The sequence below is a fragment of the Lissotriton helveticus genome, chromosome 6, assembly GCF_964261635.1.
Source record: "Lissotriton helveticus chromosome 6, aLisHel1.1, whole genome shotgun sequence".
Lineage (NCBI taxonomy): Eukaryota > Metazoa > Chordata > Amphibia > Caudata > Salamandridae > Lissotriton > Lissotriton helveticus.
Window position 1 is genome coordinate 1,752,819,410 of NC_136067.1, and position 23,025 is coordinate 1,752,842,434.

At 42.5% G+C, this 23,025-nt stretch overlaps 1 protein-coding gene across 5 annotated transcripts in view; it reads right to left on the bottom strand.

The window, feature by feature from the left end:
* Positions 1 to 23,025, bottom strand: part of GTF2A1L (general transcription factor IIA subunit 1 like) — a 1,231,875-nt gene that overhangs the window by 346,227 nt on the left and 862,623 nt on the right. Inside the window, exon 10 of one of the 5 annotated variants that reach the window (XM_078649635.1) lies at positions 11,257 to 11,881. The exons of 2 other annotated variants lie outside the window; for them this stretch is intronic. In XM_078649635.1, coding sequence (XP_078505761.1) covers positions 11,773 to 11,881 — 109 coding nt within the window. In that variant the 3' untranslated portion in view covers positions 11,257 to 11,772. Of the gene's footprint in view, positions 1 to 11,256; positions 11,882 to 23,025 lie in introns of those variants that run through there. 2 more of the 5 variants (XM_078649639.1, XM_078649642.1) reach the window with 2 other exon arrangements.

The window sequence follows — 23,025 nt, forward strand, 5'->3', positions numbered from 1 at the left end:
AACGCAGATCACCTAGAGGTCCAATAACTCAAAGGGAATGTTTTCCATAGTGGTGGAATTCACCTACCCCGCCCAAGTAATAAAACCCCCTCTCAAGGCTCTGCGCCCAGGTCGCTTTTTACTTCTGCAACAAGATAAGCATAACCTACAACTTCGCACCCCTCTACTCTGGCAACTCTCATTCACAACAATGACAACTAACAAGCAACTGCCCATCATCACCTCCACAGAAACTGCCGCCACCATGTGCTCCATCCACTCAGGAGCTCCCCCAGACCATTGTTTGCCCGTTGCCATATCCACAGGTCTCATGTCCAACTGCACCGTCCTCACCTCCATCCTCAATGACTCCCTCATTAGACACCCAAAAACATGTCACTATCCTTCTGAAGAAAAAAAAAGCACAGCAAATTCGACTTCACCAACAAACTAGACGCATCTCAATACTACCCTACCCATGAAAGTCTTGGAGAAACTCTTCAACAAGGATGTAGCAAAACATCTCAGCGATAACCATTTCTAGGGCCCATCACAATCAAAATTCAGACCTAACCGCAGCATTGAGACTGCACTAATTGCCGCCACTTAAGACATGGGGCTTATGATAGACCAAGGCAGCACCGAAGCCCTCACCCATATAGAACGCTCCATGGCTTTCCACACCGTCTCCCTCCTGAATCTCATTCATGGCTCAATGAGATAGGGATTCACAAAATAATCTCTTAAATTGAACAGCTCCTTCTTTACAGGCAACACACAGAAGGTCAGTCTAGCTCTCTATATCTCATAATCCTTCAATATGACCTGTAGCATCTCCCAGGGATTAGCCCTTGTCCCTCAATGTCTTCATGGCCCACTCACCAACATCATTCGAGCCTATGGTCTCAACATCACCTCACACATGAAAACACATAACTCATTACCTTTGTCTTGATGGACACAATCAATACACAAGTGAAGTTTATCAATGGTATATAAAAAGTCGCTCTCTGGAGGAAATCCAACTAAAGCTCAACATTGAAAATACAGAGGTAGTATACTTCTAAAGAGGAAACACACTCTAGTCCTTGGTCTGGTGGTCATTGGAACAGGGACCAACAACCCCTCTATCCCGCTAAGTCAGAAATCAGGGGACTGTGATGAACAACCAAATATTGATGTCCAGCTATATCAACTCGATCCCCTGCTCCTGCTTCAACATCATCAAAAAATTCCCTTGCCTGCTTTAGACAATTTGATTAGTTATTAGTTATTTATGTAGTGAGTTAAATAATGTAATTAATTATATAGTTATAATTTATTTAGTGTGGTGGTGGTGGCTATTGAAATCCTGCTTTTGCTTTCCCCTTTCACGACGCACCCACGGGATCGTCATGAGCGATGTCATTGCGATCTCTGGACTCACCGCAAAAACAGAAAATAGGTTTTAGAGATGCCTGTTCTAGAAATACAGTAGAAAAATATGAGTTTGAAGTGTACAGTAATAAACCTCAAGTGTTTAGGATACTGTAATATCTGTGCATATTTATGTTTACTTTATGGGAAAGGCGTGATCATCGCGGTTAACAACGTCATCGATATGTCCTGAATAACCACGAAAATGAAAAATAGGTCTGCAAGATGGTTTTTAAAGAAACTTAGTACAAAAATATGAGTAAACATATTTTGAAAGAAGTATGTATTTAGTAATATGTGTATGTCAATGTGCAGAACAGATTTTTCTAAACATATTTTTAGATGTGCTGGTGGTCATTGAATGTCTGTTTTTGTTTTCCATTTTCGCGACGTCTTCGCAGGGATTTCGACATCGTTGCGAAGATCCCCCCCAAAAAAGAAAAAAACATTGGAAACAAGTCACAATATTTCAGGTACTTGTGTGGCTCTGACAAGAGCTGTTGCGTTGGTTGTGTGTATTTGGCGACTATCCATAAGCCCATATACACAGTTAGAGGTTACTAAGAATTACCCTGTTGCCTTCATCTGTAAAGAACACTCCATCATTTCTATAAATTCCATGCATGTCAAAACGCAGATTGTGGTTATAGATACAGCCCATGCGAGAATCTCTGAGGAATGCAGAAATTGTTTTCTTAACATGTTTCCTGGATTTGTCAATCTGTGGACAAAACTGATTTGACCACTTCCATTGCTGTCTTTGGCATACATTAGAGTACACCAAGATAGTGGAAAAGCGACATCAGTTCTGCAAAGGTTACTTTCACTAAGGTTTCCATCCCTACCTCAGTCAATGTGCTTATGTCATTGCCGCCATAGTGCACAATCATAAGGTGAAGAGTTTGGGAATCCACAATGGATTTAACCAAAGCCAGCAACTGATGAAACTTTAACCCTCTCTGGCCAAACCAAGTAATCTGCACATTTGGCAAACCCAAATCTCTGTTAATATCTCTCTTTTTTTGCAGCTTTTTTAGCCCAATAGATGTAGCTGTGGCCTAAAATCCATACTGTAAGCATTTTGAAGTGAAGGAGCAATAGTGGTCAGGAGAAGGATTGAGCAGAATGAGGTGGTAAAAATTGAGTTTTTTTCATAAAAAATATCTATACTTATTTTATTGGAGTTAAGTAGTGTGTTGAATGGCTGAGAAATACGTCTTATTATTGGCTGTTTAAAAAAAGAAATGTAAAACAGACATGGAAATGCTTTTAAAACTGTGGAGTAACCACACCCGCTGTTTCCTATTTGAAAGCAGAATGTCCTTTCTGAAATGTGCTGTGAACTTTTGACCTACTGGTTCCACTGGGTTGCTAGCTACACTGAGCTAAGACTATATTGGGGGAAAGGGTGTTAAAGAGACAGAGCATTTTTTTTTAAGTTGAGGAGTGATGACACAATGTAAGTAATGGCAAGTTTTAATTTCCAACTCAGGACTCTGTAATAAACTGTTATGTAGCATTTAAATTAGACAAAAATGAAGCTAGATATCGGTTTGAACTTCCACATGCAGGACCCTTGTTTTGAAAGAGAGGGAAAGAGTTAACAGATGCTAACCATTCACAAGTGGAGATGCAGTACTCTAAAATAAAAGACAATATTTCATTTGCTGCCTTTCTCATGATGATAGAATGGAAAGTTGAAGAGGTTGGCATTTTACACTTGCTTTGTATGAGAGTGGTGTACCACTCTTGTGCTCAGTTTTTACAAATCATGACACTGTCCAAACTATGCAGAAAGAACTAAAACAACAATATAATGTACAAACTGAATTCAGTGGCATGTATATAACTTTGAAATTATTTAACAAATGTACATTAGAAATGAAGATGTACATGGGAGTTTGATTAAAAGGAGTATCACAGTGATGAGAAAAAAATGTAGCAGTTAAACTGTATCTTTTAGAGGGTATGTGTTTAAGAGGTTAGTGGTGAATATTTTGGAAAAATAAGCAATGAGGAACTAAGAATGTTTTAAATGTGTAAACATCATGAGCAGAACAGATATATTTGTAATTTGCATTCTGGGAGTTGTAGTACTTTCAGTAACATAATTAAACAAGAATAGTGTAGTGAGGAATAAAAGATGAGAACATGTTGTCAGTGTGTATATGAACTACAAAGAAGTAATACTTGTTAGGTATATATAGGGAAGTGTTTGTCAATGTGGTTTTTAACTTATATAACCACTTTGCATACGCTTAGATGGTGAGATATCGTTTTTGTGCTTGCACATAGATACATATACAGTGGGACTTTTGAGTTTGCTTAAAGACGCAGAGATGTATATATTTTGGGAAAGATGGCTTGAAGATGTACATCTATTAAGAAATTGCATATATGTTTACATGGTGATCTATGTTTAGTAAGGCTGATGAAAATTTCATGTATATGGTGAGGTTTGTGTTGTTCTTTAAACATGCTTTTTTTAAATTGAGAAAGATCCAATAGTGCAGAATGCCTCCAGAGTTCTAGTGCGAGCTTCATTTCCAGTGTAACTTTTGTTTGAGATATGCTGAATATAGGTTTTAGAAGCAGACGTATTTGAGAAATTATGAAGGTATGCAATTCACAAAATGTTGTGCTTTGAAAAATTTCAAAATGTCTTCTGTTTTAGAAACTTACTGATGCATGTGCACGCTAAGTAGCAAAGCAATGTATGTTTCTAGAGGGCCATGTATACAATTATATATCAAGTGTGATACCTAGATTTCACTCACACATAGCTCAGCAAAAAATCATGTATACAGTAAAACAGGTTGTTTGATACTGACAGAAAGAGATACCCAATGATTCAGAGATATAGTGACAATTGTTATGTATCTAACAGGAATGAAGGTACTTTCTCAGTCACACAGGCAGCATTCAGGCAGTTGTGGAATCACCCAGCCACTACTCAGGCAGTCATTGAATCTGTGACTCACTATCCATGGAGTTATTCAATTATCCAAACACTATACATGTACTCTTGCAATCAGGCAGGCAGAAATTATGTAGTTATTGAAGTATGCAGGCACTACCTATACATTAATTTAATCATTTAGGTACTACCTATTGACTTATGCAGTTAACAAGGCTTTAACTATACAACCATTATAACATTTGTGGAGAACCTATGAAGCCATCTAAACACCCACTTACAGCAGTATTTGAAATACTGAGGCATACACATGCACTGATGAAACACTCAAGGCCTACTCATGTAATTAAATAGTGTGTACCACTGTAGTAAACCTATCACCCATCCAGTACCTAAGCAGTCATCTAATAACTTAGCCAATAGTCTAGCACTAATACAATCACTCCAGCAGTATACTTACTTTCATCCAATCTTTCAAGCTTTAGCAATCGAATTATGCAGTCACTCAGACACTAAGAAACTAGTCATGCACTCATCTAATTAGGTAGGCACTACTAATGCATTTAGTCAATTCTGCGGGGACTACCCAGGTAGTTATGTAAGCATCCAGTCACTACCTGTTCACTCAACCAAAAATACATGGACTGCATCTAAACACAGAAACAACATTCATCCACTCATCCAATAGGCTAGGTGCTATGCATGAGCTTAAACAATAATGTATGCACAATCCATGCACCTATATACTATGTATGCACTCTTGCATTCATCCAGGCACTAGAGTTGCACTCATTTAATCATTCCACCTGTGTCTTAGCATGTATTGAATTATTGAAGCAGTAGTCATGAACTTCTGGAATCACTTAGGCTCTACTCATGCACTCATCCAAACACCAAAATACAAGTGGTATACTCATGCAAACACGCAGGCAGTAAGAATGCAGATATGGAATGACCCATGTAGTTATGACATAGTCAGGGAATCATCTAGGCGCTACTTGTATCCTCAGGGAATCACCTACGCACTACCTATACACTCATTCAATCGTCCAGGAAGTATTGATGTATTTATCCACAAACCCATGTATTTACAGGTTTTACTGAGCAATATGTAGTCTTTAGACAATATGTGTGATAGTTTTACTACAATGGTACTCTCTACATCATTACACGCAGGCATGAGTAGAGCCTGGGTGTTTCATTAGTGAACATGTATGCCTTAGTATTTCAATGCGTGCACGAGTTGTAAGTGGATGTTTAGATGGCTGCATTGGTTCTGTGCAAATGTTCTAATGATTGTGTAGTTACAGTATTGTAAATTTCCATTTTGATGCTATATAGAATAACGACTCTTGAAAAAATAGTGTTTTGCATGAGGAGACAAAACCAGGAGAAAAGATTAGTGAACAGAAGCAACTGTTGTATAGTTTTTAGTGGACAATAGATACACACTTCTTGTACAGAGGCTTTCAATATTGAAGAAAACGATCTCCAGGATAACAAATTAGTGAATGCTATTGATTCAAGAGGACAATGTTCTCAAATGAAGAATGGTAGCCCTATAGCAAAAGAGGTGATGGTATCTAGAAATGTAAAAGTTATTGCAGAAGAGGTACGAGGAAGTCGTAGTCAGGGTACTGTATACACATGGAATTGAAGTAGTGTTTCTAGTATTAGACAGAAATCCATTAATATACTAAGATAATTCCTATGCATCTTTACAAGGCGAAGTTTTTAAAACACAAAATGAGTTATCACAGAACAATGCGAACTTCAGGTAAAAGACTATTATGTGAAAACTCCTGCTTTATGTTTAGGAGAAATAAGTTGAGCACTTTTGCATGGTAGTGTGGCAGACGTAGAAAAAGTTTCTGGTGATGGGCAGTTTCGTTTCTTTGGTCCTATGCAGGATTCTAGGGAAAATGAAGAGTTGTTAAGAGGAGGAGTTGCAGAACAACACACATTTTACAGCCGATAGTTTTAAAAAAGAGATAAAGAAAGTTAATAGAGTGTTCCGTAAAAAGAATAGTATGTTTGTATATGTTGTTGGTGCACTTACTAGAAGATTTAAACAGACTTGATTTATATTTACAAAGTGAAAAAGTTAATTATAACTAGCAAAAGTTAGCTGTGTATTTATTTGTAGAGGGATGGTTTGACTTGTGTATATGGCAAGTTATATGTAAGTAGTGTTACAAGAAATTGGAAAATAATAAATTGAAAACCAGATAGCTATTAGATGCTCATTTTTAAAGATAATAGAATGACTGTTAATGTAGAAAAACTATGAATGTCAAAAAAAATCAACATTTAATATTCTTTCTAGCATTGCAAAGGGCTGTTATGGACTGCTATCCAGCACTAACTACCTCTCCACAATCCATGCGGTATGATACCATCGGGGAAAACTGAAGTTGAGATTGGACTTTTGAATGGACTCTCTGCTTCGGAGTTGTTGTGCTGCTATTGAAGTTGAGGGCCCTTCAGCTTTGTACTGCCTTTTTGCTGCTCACATGGACACCTCTTATGAAATGTGAAAAAAGATAAAAGGGGGAAAACCACCATGTATGAACATATGTGAATCTGTATTAAAAATAACAGCAAATTGATACTTGAAATGTATTTTTGGTGTTTTTATGATTGCTTAATAAATCATGGATCCGAAAAATTTCAAGGTTCATAATTTTAAAGATAATTAAAAAGAATAGAACAGGTGTGATTGATTTGAATTACACTGTCACAAACAGAATACAACCACATTCATGTTATCTGCCAGGGGCTGTTTAAAAAATATTTCGGATTTTAGATTTCCATTTTTAGGTCGAGTCTAGACAGTGCATGCGCTGTCGTAAGACCTGTAGTAAACAGATTATGGTGTGTAATTTCTCTTGCTACTTGCCATTGGTTAAGTCTGGCATTACTCTTGTTATCTGGGTTATTGTTGGCTGCAGATACGTCACTTCCATTTTTGCAGGAAGCAGCACCGACCAACTACAGTTCATATATGCCGCTGGCTGTTATCTTTTCATTTAGGGACTACTTGTTTTCTTTGCTGCTCGCATTCCCAGAGGAAGTTTGCACACTGCCGCCGCTGACACATCTGCCAGCTTCCTGCCCTCAACCGACGCCTTGCTCCACTGCTCTCTACCTGGGACCAACACTTCCTGTCTGGCACTTGTTTTCTTTGCTGCAGCCTGATTATGCGGTAGAATCCGATTCCCACTCTCTGGAGAAAGGTGGCAGTTCGGGAGTGCATAGCCAAGCAGTGCCCAGGCTCTTGCGTAGGACTGATGGCATACTATTTTCCCTGATAAACATTCTTCCTGCCCGATAAGCCATGCACTGCCCAGAGCAGGCCCAGCCTCCTCTAACAGGCCCTTCCCACTCCGTTATCCCGTCTGCGTTCCCATTTCCTACCTCTGCCTTGGTCTTGACGTCAGCAGGAATTTCGTTATACAGGAAGCCACATCTTTTCTAAGAACAACTTTAAAAAATAATGGCGTTTGTGCCACCATACTGTATTTGCGAGCACTGGGAGCATATATTGTAAACAAAGGCACTTCCAGCTAGCTCCCGATTCCTGTGCCAAAACTTGGCTGCGTCTCTCCTTCCATCGCATATGAAAACTCTATGATGAAATCTTCTTTCACATCCAGCAGCAGAAACAATTTTAGCATTGTGTGTATTGTTTCTTTAAACAACTGTCAATGCCCAGACAATTAGTCTGCGCCGTCCATCAGAAGACTTAGCTTTCGTTTCCTATCATATGTTTAGTAAAACGAATCCGAAAGCAATTTGTAGCTGATCATGTGACCTCGTGAGTCAGTGTCTGAGGATAGGGAGTTCCCAGACTTCTCTCAGAACTTCCTGCCCCCAGTCATTGGCGGAGGTGGCATGGTAAATGCTTGTTAGTTAAGTTATAGTAGTTATTGTCTTCAAAATCAGGACTTAAATCAACTGCAAATCATGTGTACACCCAAGATATTCACTAAGAAAATTGCTGTCTTTATGTTGGCTGTACGAGGCTTTTCAGGAATCTGTGCTACTTCATGGAGCATCACAGCACAAATGATGACAGCGTGTAAAAGCGAAAGGGTTTGAGGCATACAACCGTTAAAGGCTGTGTCGCCAACTAAACCAATGCAAAGTTTTGGACGCTGTCCTAAAAATAAAATTTGCTATTGGGTTAACCTTGTCCAGGCGGGGTTGCTGAACATCTTCAGTGCTTTTCTCTCTTAATGACCTACTTGCTATTGACCATTGTAAATCCTTTAGCAGGTGCCACTCTGTCGCTTGGCGACACTTCCACTTTCTTCCAAAATAAACTATCACCCGTTTTTACTGTTCAGAATTGCTGCTGACATAGAATACTACTTTGTTGCAGGAAAATCTGACTTTAACATGTTTCGTTGATGAGCAGTTTACATTCAAAAAAGAGTTCGGACCGTAGACGCCAGAGGAGGTCAAACTGCTTACTTCCCGATGCAAATTAGCTTTCTGTACAAAGTCTTTATGGTCACTATCCAGTTCCTTAGCTTCAAAATGTGTCCTTGTAAAACAGTCCCACTGAAAGTTGGATATCCATGGCACTTTTGATGTAATTGAGAGTACTCTTAAGCGTTTATAGATGTATATGTTACCACTTTGGGAAATGAGACAGTCACTAAGGGTGTTGTTTACTTGTTTAAAAAAACTTGCAATGGGGTATACTATTGTCAACTTTGGCACTATCTTCTATGTAGGTGCACTTTAGTGATTTTACAGATCACATGTACTCTTCAGAACCAGGAGAATGTCTATGAAGCCAAACAAATTCTATGAGTTTCAGCAGGGTAAAGTGGCTAGAGGTGGGGCTTACAGGAAAAAGCTACTTTTGATACTGGAATGATTGGGTTTGGGAGAAAACCGGTATAAGCCCAGAGCTCCAACATTCCAATGTTTGTCTTTTCTGTGGCTGTGAACAAAGGCTTGAGGGAGGCCGAATCCCCTCAGGCTCCATGAAGCCTTTGTTTTATTTGTTAGAACATTCTGCCCTCTAGTGACAGAATGTTCTAATAGCCTTACAGACCTTCATAGCCGGGCTATACCAGCTATTAAAGTCCCGCTCCCTTAACGCTGGAGCAGGCCATTAATAGCCGGTATAGCCCTCTACGTTGGGCTATAAGGCTATATTATAACTCCTTTTAACAGCAGATTCCTCATCTTTATAATACCCCAAGGCATTAGAATCGACCCAGAGAGTTTTCAAGCAATAGCTCCTGTGCACTGCAAGTAGTAACATACAACTCTGAGATGGCATAGTTCCATTCCAGATGTGACAGAGCGAAGTCACCTATAGGCATCACCCCTATGCACCGACATCAGTTTCTGGACAGTGCTCCTTCCAAGCACTCAGATGTGGATCAACTCCTAGGGATGTCGAATTCCTATAGCCTGTCGCCCAGGACATATTGTTTGGGGTCAAGGGCAACAAGTTTTCATGTGAATTTTGTCCTTGGGACAAGTAGGCTAAACCCCCTGCAGCTCAAACCCTTTAGCTACCAGTTTGCAGTACCACATTATGGATCAGGGAAGGGCAGTGTCTGCAGTCAAGGTAATATTTTTGTCCACATGTTCATGCTGTTCAAACTTGTATTTAGGGTTCATTAATTGAAAGTCTTTATTTTCAGGGTGTGCGCTCTAAGTAAATGTTGTAAGCTCTGACTGCCCTACTAACAGTGGTTCCAGTATAAAAATGTGTACACACGTTTTTAAAGTTTAGCAATATGAGGCTATGCATAATGCTGCCAGCATGCTCTCTGATTTGATGCAAATATTTGTAGAAGCTTGAAAGCAAGTTTGATGATTATTTGCTTTCAAAATAAAATGCACACAAAAAAATGAAAGGAGAAAAAAATATTTCGCTAAACTACAGTAAAATTTCAGGTACCATTTCTTTGCAGCATCATTTAGTAACATGTGTTGACGCATGCTAGAAGTTCTCAAAAATATTCATAATGGAAGATCAGTGTAACCAGTTTCAATAAGATTATGGGAAACAAAAATAAACTAGCATTGGCAAACCAGTAGATCTGAAATTGGTGGTCAGCTTTTTAGTTTTGTCAATGTGTGACTTGTTTTGGCATGGTTTTTGTAAAATCGTATTAGTGTGGGAGCTGCTAGGCCCTCACCCTTATAACAAACACTGGCAATAGCAAAAATGGTTTTTGGTCTTAAAAAGCACACACTGCCACAGTAGTTACTAGCACTGAACAAAACAACTTTGTCTGCAGATATGCTCCTTGTGAAAGAGCAGAATGCTGTCACTCACAGTGAAGCCATCGATACAAACAGAGAGACAGAATTTTAATAAACGCAAACGGTCATGGTCAATGCCAGACCAAATTAAGGCCCCAATTATTAAAGAAAGTCTCAAAAGTTCACCCAAGATATATGTCCTTGCATTAAGTGCAGCTATACAGCTTTCGTGAATTCCCAAGAATTTACATAAGTAGGACAAGAAATAGTACTCCTAGAAAATATTTGTGAAATGCATTCTAGCATGAGAAAATATGAATGTGAAAATCTGAGTGTTTGCAAGTTTTCTTTCCCTCCAACCACTTTTTTCCCAACTCTGGAAGGAGGTTTACATCTGCCATAGTCCAGAGTAAATTTCCAACATTTCTCAGTATGGGAAAAGATTAGACAAGAGTTGTTGAAAACCCTTTAAACATGCAAGTAAACTCAAAAGGGCATTCTAACCCTGGAACTATTGCTTACCACAACCTTCAGCCCCAGTATGTAGAGCTGTAGAAACGTGCCAACATAAGGGGATTGCAAGTATTCAAACACTACTATGGTATGAGCCCTGGCATAATCAGAGAGGCTATATCAGAGCTCTTACATGATGAGATTGTTGCCATAATGTGTCTACGCACTACATGGCACCAAAGGGACAAGTGGGTTTGGTTACAGGACAAGTAGATTTATGAAGCAACCTGTCCCATGGAAAAGTAGATATTTTATTAAATTCCACACCCCTGAACTCAATTTGCAGATGACAGTGTGCTGGAAGCTAACTTGGGACCATTTTAAGAAGTACAGAAGTCAAGTCCATAGAACAGAGAGGTGGGAGGTTAGTGAGGAATCTGTGGTTAGATGGTGTATCGTAAAGAGCATTATCAGAGATAAGTAATTTGCTCTTCTGAAAGATACTTCTATCCTTCTAACTATAGATTCCTCCCTTTTAGAATAGATACCAAAGCAGCAATTCTTCAAAAAGTGGAGGGTCTGAGGAGTGGACTCAAACCAAAACGTCCTGCAGAACCAAACGAGCAAAATGGCATGTATGTCCCGTCTTTCTTCAAAACCCTAGGTGGGAGAGGTAATGCTGGAAATCCAGAAAGAAGGTGTGTGTTCCATGGGAGGAGGATGAAGTCTCTGACTGGCCTTCCTGGTGGAAAGTACAGGATGCTGAGGTCTCAATGTTGCATGTTCTCCCTGGTTGAAGATGTCCTGAGCAAATCAGGATAAAGAAACCGTTTATGATCCTCTAGTCGATGCCTGTTCAGTTGCCCGCTCTGAAATACACTTAAAAAACATATCAGAGGTAAATTGTAGTTAAGGTAATGAACTAAACTAAAAACACACTAATTTGCAAGTTATGTTTAGGACCACAATCCATTACTATCATGACAGTCATGCAAACAATAACTAGCTCACGAAATGCACTGCTCATAACCTTAAATAAACAGATGCAATTACAAAAGAAGTGAAGCAACTCATAGAAGAGATTACATATCAATTTTACACCCACCACTTTGACAGAGGCCACATTAATTGTAGTATTAGCTATTGGTTTGAACATGAGTCAATGTGTAATTGCAGTTTGCTTTTAAGAGTCATTTATTGGAATAAATATTTTGAGGTAATAGGCACTGTTTTGGAAGTTGTGGTATGCATGGCTGCTCCATAACTTGCAACTTTGTGTTTTTTTGGTTTTAATTTGTAACCACCCCCTCTGTACTTGTACCACAGCCATGCAAAGCAAGGGTTAGCCACAAGTGCCAGGCCTTGTGTCTAACTCACAGACTGTAACTATACCATGCTTTCGGGTGTGGATATGTGCTTGTACGCTTTATATTCTTCCACAGCCACCATAGGTGATCTCCTGAGCACGTGTGATTTATATTCCCTTTACTCACAATGGAAGAGAATAGCGATGGCTAACACCTAAACACTTATCACGCAGAATGTCAGCAGGGTGGTGCGCCAACAAAAACTACTCAGAATAAATACATATTTAAAAAGACGAAGGGGCTCAAGAAGATGGAGGCTGCTTAATTCCTGGCTCTGACTTGGCTTCCGCTCTTTCACTGCCAGTCAGACAACTGTGTCCCCTGTTAAACAGTGGGAAAAAATAAGATGATAGAGAGATCCAGGACTGCGTTGGATACCTGAAATATCCCCATGTCCGGCAGGAATGTCAAGTGCAGCAGGAACATCAACAGGGGCTGTGCGCCAAGATCAGTTCTCCGCTGGGGTTGAAATACAACAGTGGGCAACTCCGGGGCCCATCTACAGACATCTGTACCCTCTGTGTCCAGAGAGCTGCACTAACACTATGCAGTGCCGGTTCGGAGCAGAAAACTGTGGAGCTTGATTTTGAACGGAGGACAAGTGTTGGTGGCCAGGTAGCCACGAAAAGCATAGGCAGCACTTACACTGGGACTGGACAGAGCCCCATGGAGGACCGTTGCAACGCTGTTGGGGAACTTCATCAAAATAAGACAGAAAGGTGTGTAGCCCTATGGTGCAAACAGCGAGGTGGGGCAGCATACGCAGGCACTACTGGAAAACTGCAGCCTTGGCAGAGGGTGGTACCATAAAAAGCAGAAGAACTGGACTGACAGAAGCAATGCTGTCTGGGAAGCCCAAGTGGACCACTGAACACCACCACTATAGCAAGGTCTGAGAAGGGAAGGCTAGAGGAAGAGTGACCAGGACCTGCTGAAATCTGAACTGCAAAGTAAACAGGGGACACCCATACCCCATGGGATGGAGCAGACCAAGCCCCCAGAATAATAAGTGGGCCCCTGGGGGCTCTAAGCATACACACTGGTGGGGAAGGACAGGGAACCAGTGCACTTGCCTAAAGAACTAAAAAGAGATGTACAGAGAATGGGCCCGGAAACAAGCATCCTGGGACCGGTTTCGGATTCATAATCCTCATCAGCCAGGCTATCTTGAATCCAGTCGTAGAGTGAGAGCACCGTCCATCATCCCCTTTGGAATCGCTTTGTTCGCCCTAAGTTGGCAGGGCATGCCCATACATGGGTCCCTTGCTCACTTTGCCACTGGATTCAAGATAACCTGGCTGATGAGGGTTATGAACTCGAAACCGGTCCCAGGATGCTTGTTTCCGGTCCAGGGAAGACATGGCTTGGTAGTTTGGGTTGTACTGTTCCCATGAGGCACAGGGTCAGACTGTAGAACGAAACAAGAGGAACTGAAATATTATAGGCCAACTCCATGACAAAGCCTCCTGCAAAATGGAAATTGAAAGCAGGAGAAACATGAGATACAAAGGGGATGAACAGGACGACCAGTCCCAAAATGTAACTCGAACTTTCACGAGACAAGCCTTTAAAGAGCTGAATGATGAAATAAAAGTGGCCCACATAAATAATAAATAACAAGCATTTGCAATGCAATAGGTCTCGCATTAGGAAAGTTTGAGCTATTGGTATTGTAAATGACAATATTTTTATTTATGTTTTGTTTTTGAAAATAGCGAAATTAATAGCTTTGTTATTCACAATGGCAATAGTTATAACTTTCGCCAATGTGACACCTATAGCCTTTGTAATGCAATATGTGTTGTATTTACGTGACTTACATGTATTGATATTACAAATAACAATGGCTTTTAATTTTTTCAATAATTAATACTTAAATAAAAGTTATTGTAATTTATAATGGCAATAGCATAAAGTTTTGTAAATAACTTTTGTGAAGATTATGTTCAGTGTATTTTATTGTGATGAAAATCCAAGAACAGAAGTGAAATATTAACATCTTTTTGTTACATTTGTAATAAAGCTTGAAACATTGAGAGAAAATATTTGAACCAGGTGTTGTTGAATGGTTGCAGAGATTGAAGCTGTGGTGGCACTGAGCGATGTTGTGATGGCGAACGAGTGATGCTGTGGCGTTCAGTGATGCAGTGGTAGCGCATAGTGATGTTGTGTTGCCCCTGAGTGATGCTGTGGTGGTGCGGAGTGATGCTGTATGCTATGCTATGTTTTGTTTTGCTATCCTATGTTTTGTTCTGTTATGCTATGCTATGCTTTACTATCCTATGATTTGATTTGTTATGCTATGCCGTGTTTTGTTATGCTATGCCGTGTTTTGTTATGCTATGCTATGTTTTGTTATGCTATGCTATGTTTTGTTATGCTATGTTTTTCTATGCTATGCTGTTTTGTTATGCTATGTTTTGTTGTGTTTTATTATGCTATGCTTTGTTTTGCTATGCTATGTTTTGTTATGCTATGCTATGCTTTGTTATGCTATGCTAAGCTTTGTTATGCTATGCTAAGCTTTGTTTTGTTATGCTATGTTGTGTTTTGTTATGCTATGCTACGTTTTGTTATGCTATGCTACGTTTTGTTATGCTATGCTACGTTTTGTTATGTTATGCTATGTTATGTTATGTTTTGTTGTGTTATGCTATGTGTTGTTGTGTTATGCTATGTTTTGTTATGCTATGTTTTGTTATGCTATGTTTTGCTATGCTATGTTTTGCTATGCTATGTTTTGCTATGCTTTATGATATGTTATGGCTTGTTATGCTATGTTTTGTTATGCTATGTTTTGCTATGCTTTGTTATGTTATGCTATGTTTTGTTATGCTATGCTATGTTTTGTTATGCTATGTTTTGTTATGCTATGCTATGTTTTGTTATGTTATGCTATGTTTTGTTCTGCTATGTTTTGTTGTTTTGTTATACTATGCTAGGTTTTGTTATACTATGCTTTTTTATTATGCTATGCGTTATTGTGTTTTGTTATGCTATGTTTTGTTTTGCTATCCTATGCGTTTTGTTATGCTATGCTGGTGAAGGTGTGTGAGTGTGTGTGAGTGTGAGTGTGTGTGTGAGTGTGAGTGTGAGTGTGTGTGTGTGTGAGTGTGAGTGTGTGTGAGTGTGTGTGTGTGAGTGTGTGTGAGTGTGTGTGTGTGTGTGAGTGTGTGTGAGGGTGAGTGAGGGTGAGTGAGGGTGAGTGAGGGTGAGTGGGGGGGAGTGGGGGTGAGTGGGGGTGAGTGGGGGTGAGTGGGGGTGAGTGGGGGTGAGTGGGGGTGAGTGGGGGTGAGTGGGGGTGAGGGGGTGAAAGGGTGAGAGTGGGATGGTGAGTGAGGGTGTGAGAGGGGCTGAGGGTGTGTGAGGGAGAGGGGGGTGAGAGGGTGGGTGAGGGGTGTGTGAGGGTGAGGGGGAGGAGGTGAGAGGGGGAGGGTGTGTGAGGCTGAGGGGATCTGAGGGTAAGGGGGTGAGGGGTTGTGAGGGTGAGGGGGATTGTGAGGGTGAGGGGGATTGTGAGGGTGAGGGGGATTGTGAGGGTGAGGGGGTGTGTGAGGGTGAGGGGGTGTGTGAGGGTGAAGGGTGCAAGGGTGTGGGGGTGGGGGAGGGTGTGGGGTGGTGAGGGTGTGGGAGGGTGAGGGTGACGGGGTGAGGGGTAGGGGGGTGTGAGGGGGTGTGAGGGTGAGTGAGGGTGTGTGAGAGTGGGTGAGGATGTGAGAGGGTACGAGAGAGTGCTGAAGGGACGTGAAATATTGTGTCCCATCTGTAATGTACTGGACGGATGGGAAAGAAGTCTTCTGTGCATGCGGTTCGAAGACCTGCTCCAAACATTGTGGCGTGTGTTGATAAAGCAAAAGAAACCTGGTTTGGGAACAATCAGATCAGTAAATGAGGGAGGTGTGGCTCTAATGCATGCTGCTTGCTTTATCTACTTCATAAGGATGAAAGGCAGAGCCCACTCACAATTCTGAAGCAGGACTCCCTTAAAACGCATTTGGAAACTTGGTTTTCTCACTACAGTTCCCTTACTTCTTGGTTGGTTTGACTCTGTAGATTAGTCTGTCTCGCAATAGCGCTTTGGTACCTTGGGTTTTAGTGCGCTTTATAAAACAATATCATTTCACGTCATTCCTGGGAATGATTTTGAAACCTGCAGCTTTAAAAAAGATCCCTTCAGGGGATTACTTTCTGGGGGAGCTGTCTGCATGGGCATGAAGTAGAGCAGATTTGCACATCACGTGTGAGTGGGGACGAGCTATAAGAACCCCAGCTTGGCGCATAAAGTGACTAGCCCAGAATCAAGCAGTGCTGAGTCAAGAAGAGACATGAAGGGGGCGGAGTGCAGAGCAGCAGTACTGGAAAGCTGTCACAGGAGTACACGTAATAGGCCTGCCTGCCTCTGTCACCCGATCAATAAACACCCGCGCGCAATTAACATGGTGTAAACGGTCCGAATTCAAGGTAATGTGGGGGAAGGGGGGGTGGATGGGGGATCCAGGCCCTAACCTCTCAAATATAACAAGGGCAGGAAAAAACTATTTGTCAAATAAGTGAGGTGCATTCATCAGTATAATCGGTTTCCGCTCTGTGGTCTCTGTTCCTCACAGGTAATGTGTAGCTTTTAGTTGCTGGAATACAGCAGATAGTGGGTTAAATGGACTTGGGACTGCTCACCTACAGCAGCAAAGTCAGGGAGCAACAGGCTTTCTAAATATGCATCAACACAGGCCAAACTGCTGCCCACAGACTCCCATAGCGCTTGTGGATACAAAACAACAGGAGGGAAGAAAATGAAAACCCGAGAGGAAGAGTGCAGTCTAAAACATAGGGTGACCTACCATTTTTCGGATGCTCCAAACGAATTCTTCTCTTCTCACTGCAACTTTATCATTCTCTTATTCTCCCATCTGTTTAAAGCAAGCCACACTTGGACATTCACCTCTCCAGAGCAAGTGCGTCAGGAGGTTGTAGCAGAAGGAGCCCTGGCCCACTTTGTGAACAATGAGCTTACTCTTAGCAAGCGTTGTGGAGAATAGCTGCTGCTTGGCTTAACCTTTACCTTGTACCTGTAGATTTTATCATCTTGATTTACATGAACAGTCTACCTGTTCCCCGGGGCGCTCCCCGCAGGTGAGGAGTTCCAAGTTAAATTAAAGGCTGAGATTATTCATGGGAGCTGGTTTGTCCAGGGTTTACCGAGAAAGGAGCAGTGACCAAACAAAATGAACAAACTCGATCAGCTGTTTGTCTCCGACTGCCCAGGAGAGAGTGGCAAATCAGATTTATTTATGACAATACGTTACATACGAAGCATGGCATGGCCTGCCTAAGCAAAGGACATGGTGTTATTGTCTGGGCTGCCGACTTTGGACCTGGGGAGCCTTGTTTGAGCCCCGGCGTCTGCTCCATGTTCTATGAAATTGGGCACATCACGTAATCTGCCTTTGCTTAATTAATGAATGTGATCTTGTGTTACGTAACTGGTGCTCGCTTAAAGCGCTCAAATGCCCTAGGGATGAGTTTGTGGGTTGGAGTCGGGAGCCGCCTCGAAAAGCATACGCAGAAGGCTGCTGTATAAAACCTGCACTCTCATGGAGTACTTTAAGATCAAGAAAGCAGCCCGGGCTGGGCGGAAGTCAGGCAGCCCTCCTCGAGACAGAGGCGGGGCCTGACCAGAAGCAGGAAGTGGAGCGCGACCGGAGCTTCCCAGGAGGCAGGCTGCAATGGCTGGCGCAAGGCTCCGGAGCAGAGAGAGGAGAGCCCTGCGTGCAGCCGGCGTCCGCCCGGGAAGCCAAGGAACGGAGTGCCAGTGTCCCTGTGCCCATTGACGCCGGAGGGAGCAGCCCCGGAGCGGGACCTGGCTGGCCACGTTGTCTTCCCGGAAGAGTCCTGCGGAGGCGAAGTCCCGGTGAGTGGGGCTCCGTGCTTGCGTTTCTGGGGGCAGGAGGTACTCGGGGCATGTTGAGGGCTGCGGGGCCATGGTATTTGGAGTCCCCAGTGTGGGACTCCCAACTATAGTGCCGGCATCGCTCCAGAGCCCACGAGGCTCCCCAGGGGCACTGGCTCGAAAGCGAAACTGACGAAGCGCGCTCCCGCGGTGAAAACTGCAAACGAAAAGCGTGTGTCAGATTGGTGTCCTCAAAACTAAATACGGGTAGCAATAGGTCTGAAGCAGACACCTCAATGCTCACGCATTGAGAGTACGTCTGCTCGACCTAAAAACAATAAATAATAATATTAGTGACCTAAATAATAGTCCTGGTCGGCCTCAGAAGAGATGTGTCAGAACTGCACAACAGCTTTCCACACCCTAGAGGAAAATGTTAATGAACAAGTGAACGATAGCAAAAACCTTCAGATTTGTATGATGCATCCAGAAGAACTGCATATAAACAAACCTACAAGCAAAATGTGAAGATCAAAAAAACTGCTACATAAATCAATACTTCATCAAACTGTCTAACCCATTGCTACGGCACTCTGGAAATACTCAGATCTGCATAAAAAGAGTGGGCTCCGTATCTCACAAGAAGAACATGTTTCATAGCACGGCTGTTAGGGTAAACGTCTGCTTGGAAAAAGACATAATCCTAAACAAAGCCTGACAAGGAAGCCTCATCTCATACAAAGGAGCAAAAAATCCAAGTGTTTGAGAAATTGTTTTCAATGATCCTGGTTAACTGAAAAGCTTATTACCTTTGTTCCAAATACATTAAACATTGATCGGCTCATTCATTTAATCTGATCTTCCGCTGGAAAGATCACCAATACTTCTGTTCTTCTCTCAAAGACTATGAAACAGACACCAACAAAACAAGGTCCCTTTGAACAGTGGCAGCGAGCGCAAGGTGGATGAGATATCTCAAGACAGAACACTGCAGAGATTAAGGAGAAGGAGAAAGTGAGGAACTAGATCACATCCCAGGAGATAAATTAAATATTAAAGGGGGTGGGGTCAAAGATCCCAAAAAAGTCTCACAGGAGAAGTCCCGAAATGTAAGCAAGACTAGAGAAAGGCAGGAGACATCAGTTAAATGAGGGTTGTAGACGAGGCCTTTCAATCCGAACAATATTTCGCAAATTTGTTTCATGATGGTGACCTTTACTATCAGGGAAGCAGCTGAAAACAAGGATGTGAAGGGTAAAAGTATTTAATATGAAAGTAGTAAAATGATCATGTTGATTTACATTTCAACCATGGTTTACATACTTGGATATAAGGGGAAGGAGGAAAGGCTCCACCAGTGAATCACCAAATGAAAGCCTCAGACACAAGTGCAAAAAACAATGTTCACAAGGAACTCATTTATCCAAACTGTACAAGATATGCAAACTAAGCTAGTTTGCTCAGAGTTAATCTCAATCCAATTTTTCTTTCAAATACTGACCTCCAAATTGGGTCACGGTACACTTTACCTTAGATTGTGTATAAAAAGCCCATTACAACAATTAGTCAACATTGTACTTACTTCAGCCGAAGTAAGTGATATTTATTTTTCATTTGCCGTCCGTACCACAGATTTATTTCTTTATACATAAAGCATTTGAGAATGTTGCATTAGTTGCACATTAAGAGCGATTTGTGAGTCCCAGTGGATGGACCAAAACCTAAATTAATGAGTACTACGTGAAAACAAGTAGAAAAGTGGAGAAGTGGTTATTGGTAAACATCAAAAGGAGAGCTGCACCCACTGTAAAATTAATCATTCAGCCTCTCTTTTCTGTTTAGTGTCGACACGTTTCGACCCTCTCTCGATACGGGGTCTCTTCTGAACAGCGTTTCTGGGGATTAATGCGGGGAAAGAGATTAAATTAGGATGGTGGACTACATTGTCGTGGTGATTAGGGCTAATTATGTGTACTATTGCTTACCAGTACAGCACAATGCATCTAATTCATGTGGTTTCCTGGCAGTCAGGGTAGTGACCGGTGGATGGTGGGGAACCAAAACTCAGGAACAGCACATTTACTGATACAAATGGGGGTGGGGTCGCACACTACTCACACACCGGCGGTGTCGCCCCTAAGGACTCTGGTCAATGTGGTAAAGTGTTTGCGATGCATCATCTTTCGATCTTCTGCTATCTTCGCTGTCTTCGCCATCCCTGGACACGTGTTTCGGGGTATTACCCCTCATCAGCAGGGATAGGCCGTGTACTGGGGTTGCCGATGGCTGCCAATATCTGCCAGGTATAGTACCACTCAGGCGCATAGGTGCGGGATCCCAGGCTCGTCAGCCCGCTGCTCAAGGGAGCTTTAAAGTTACAAATGGGGGTGGGGTCGCACACTACTCACACACCGGCGGTGTCGCCCCTAAGGACTCTGGTCAATGTGGTAAAGTGTTCGCGATGCATCATCTTTCGATCTTCTGCTATCTTCGCTGTCTTCGCCATCCCTGGACACGTGTTTCGGGGTATTACCCCTCATCAGCAGGGATAGGCCGTGTACTGGGGTCGCCGATGACTGCCAATATCTGCCAGGTATAGTACCACTCAGGCGCATAGGTGCGGGATCCCAGGCTCGTCAGCCCGCTGCTCAAGGGAGCTTTAAAGTTACCAATGGGGGTGGGGTCGCACACCGGCGGTGTCGCCCCTAAGGACTCTGGTCAATGTGGTAAAGTGTTCGCGATGCATCATCTTTCGATCTTCTGCTATCTTCGCTGTCTTCGCCATCCCTGGACATGTGTTTCGGGGTATTACCCCTCATCAGCAGGGATAGGCCGTGTACTGGGGTTGCCGATGGCTGCCAATATCTGCCAGGTATAGTACCACTCAGGCGCATAGGTGCGGGATCCCAGGCTCGTCAGCCCGCTGCTCAAGGGAGCTTTAAAGTTACAAATGGGGGTGGGGTCGCACACTACTCACACACCGGCGGTGTCGCCCCTAAGGACTATGGTCAATGTGATAAAGTGTTCGCGATGCATCATCTTTCGATCTTCTGCTATCTTCGCTGTCTTCACCATCCCTGGACACGTGTTTCGGGGTATTACCCCTCATCAGCAGGGATAGGCCGTGTACTGGGGTTGCCGATGGCTGCCAATATCTGCCAGGTATAGTACCACTCAGGCGCATAGGTGCGGGATCCCAGGCTCGTCAGCCCGCTGCTCAAGGGAGCTTTAAAGTTACAAATGGGGGTGGGGTCGCACACTACTCACACACCGGCGGTGTCGCCCCTAAGGACTCTGGTCAATGTGGTAAAGTGTTCGCGATGCATCATCTTTCGATCTTCTGCTATCTTTGCTGTCTTCGCCATCCCTGGACACGTGTTTCGGGGTATTACCCCTCATCAGCAGGGATAGGCCGTGTACTGGGGTTGCCGATGGCTGCCAATATCTGCCAGGTATAGTACCCCTCAGGCGCATAGGTGCGGGACCGCCGGTGTGTGAGTAGTGTGCGACCCCACCCCCATTTGTAACTCTAAAGCTCCCTTGAGCAGCGGGCTGACGAGCCTGGGATCCCGCACCTACGCGCCTGAATGGTACTATACCTGGCAGATATTGGCAGCCATCGGCAACCCCAGTAGACAGCGAAGATCGAAAGATGATGCATCGCGAACACTTCACTAGATTGACCAGAGTCCTTAGGGGCGACACCGCCGGTGTGTGAGTAGTGTGCGACCCCACCCCCATTAGCACATTTACTGAACCTGCAACAATGGATGTATTGTTTTAGTTTATACCATTACACTAGCATTGTGCAACCAAGATGTGTAATAGTGGAGGAGAACTCACTATTTATTAGTTCTATCGATGGCAGGAAGAGTCAAGGGTTAACGGTAGAAACCCTTGGATAAAAACCTGATGTATTGCTGTTCACTCAATACCGTTTCGGGACGAACTGAAAGAAATAATGTGACAGCTTGGGTGAAAATTGTGCGGACTAAGTAGATCATGGCACTCACAACTAGAGAATCGTCTTAGTTATCTAATTGTCTACCGTGTTCTTACTTAAGCATCGCCGCATTGGACCTCTCAATGGAGCAGTGTTCCATGGACGGGAAGCCGGAACTAAGTGGTATAATTATGGAGGTCCGTGAACCGGAAATAGTGTCACGCTATCCAGCGTGTATTGGGATATTCTATCAGTTACTGCGGTGGCCATCTTAGAGTGATCATGGTGTGCTCGAAGTCTTATAGCTGCCAATATCTAATGTACAACGTGCCCCCTATCTTGTCCCTGCAGATTGATTTTAATCATATTCTGTTATCGCATGCATAAGTATACAATGACAAATAAAATAAACAATAAACACAAAGTGCCAATTATGTACAGTGCAATGGCTATACATTCACACCAGGCAGCGGCCATTAAGTGGTATTATTATCTGAGCTCACTGAGGAAATCTTTTCACATAGATTGTGAGCAGGTAGTACATCAAGGTGTCCTCATATGAACATCGTATTTCTATATACAATTGCAACAACGGCCATCTTATGTTTCAGTGTAAGACTGGTCCATTATTAATTCGTAATAAGTTCATAGTGCATTAAGGGCAGAGAATAGAATGTACTCTATGCGATGGTTAAGTAGCAATGTGTAGTTACATATAACAACATACAGTGCATGCAGTAGTACAATCATATTGTCCATCCATGTATCTTTCTTTATATATTTCCAGTGCTTCCTATGGAGTGTAGACAGGGCCCTGTCTAACTAT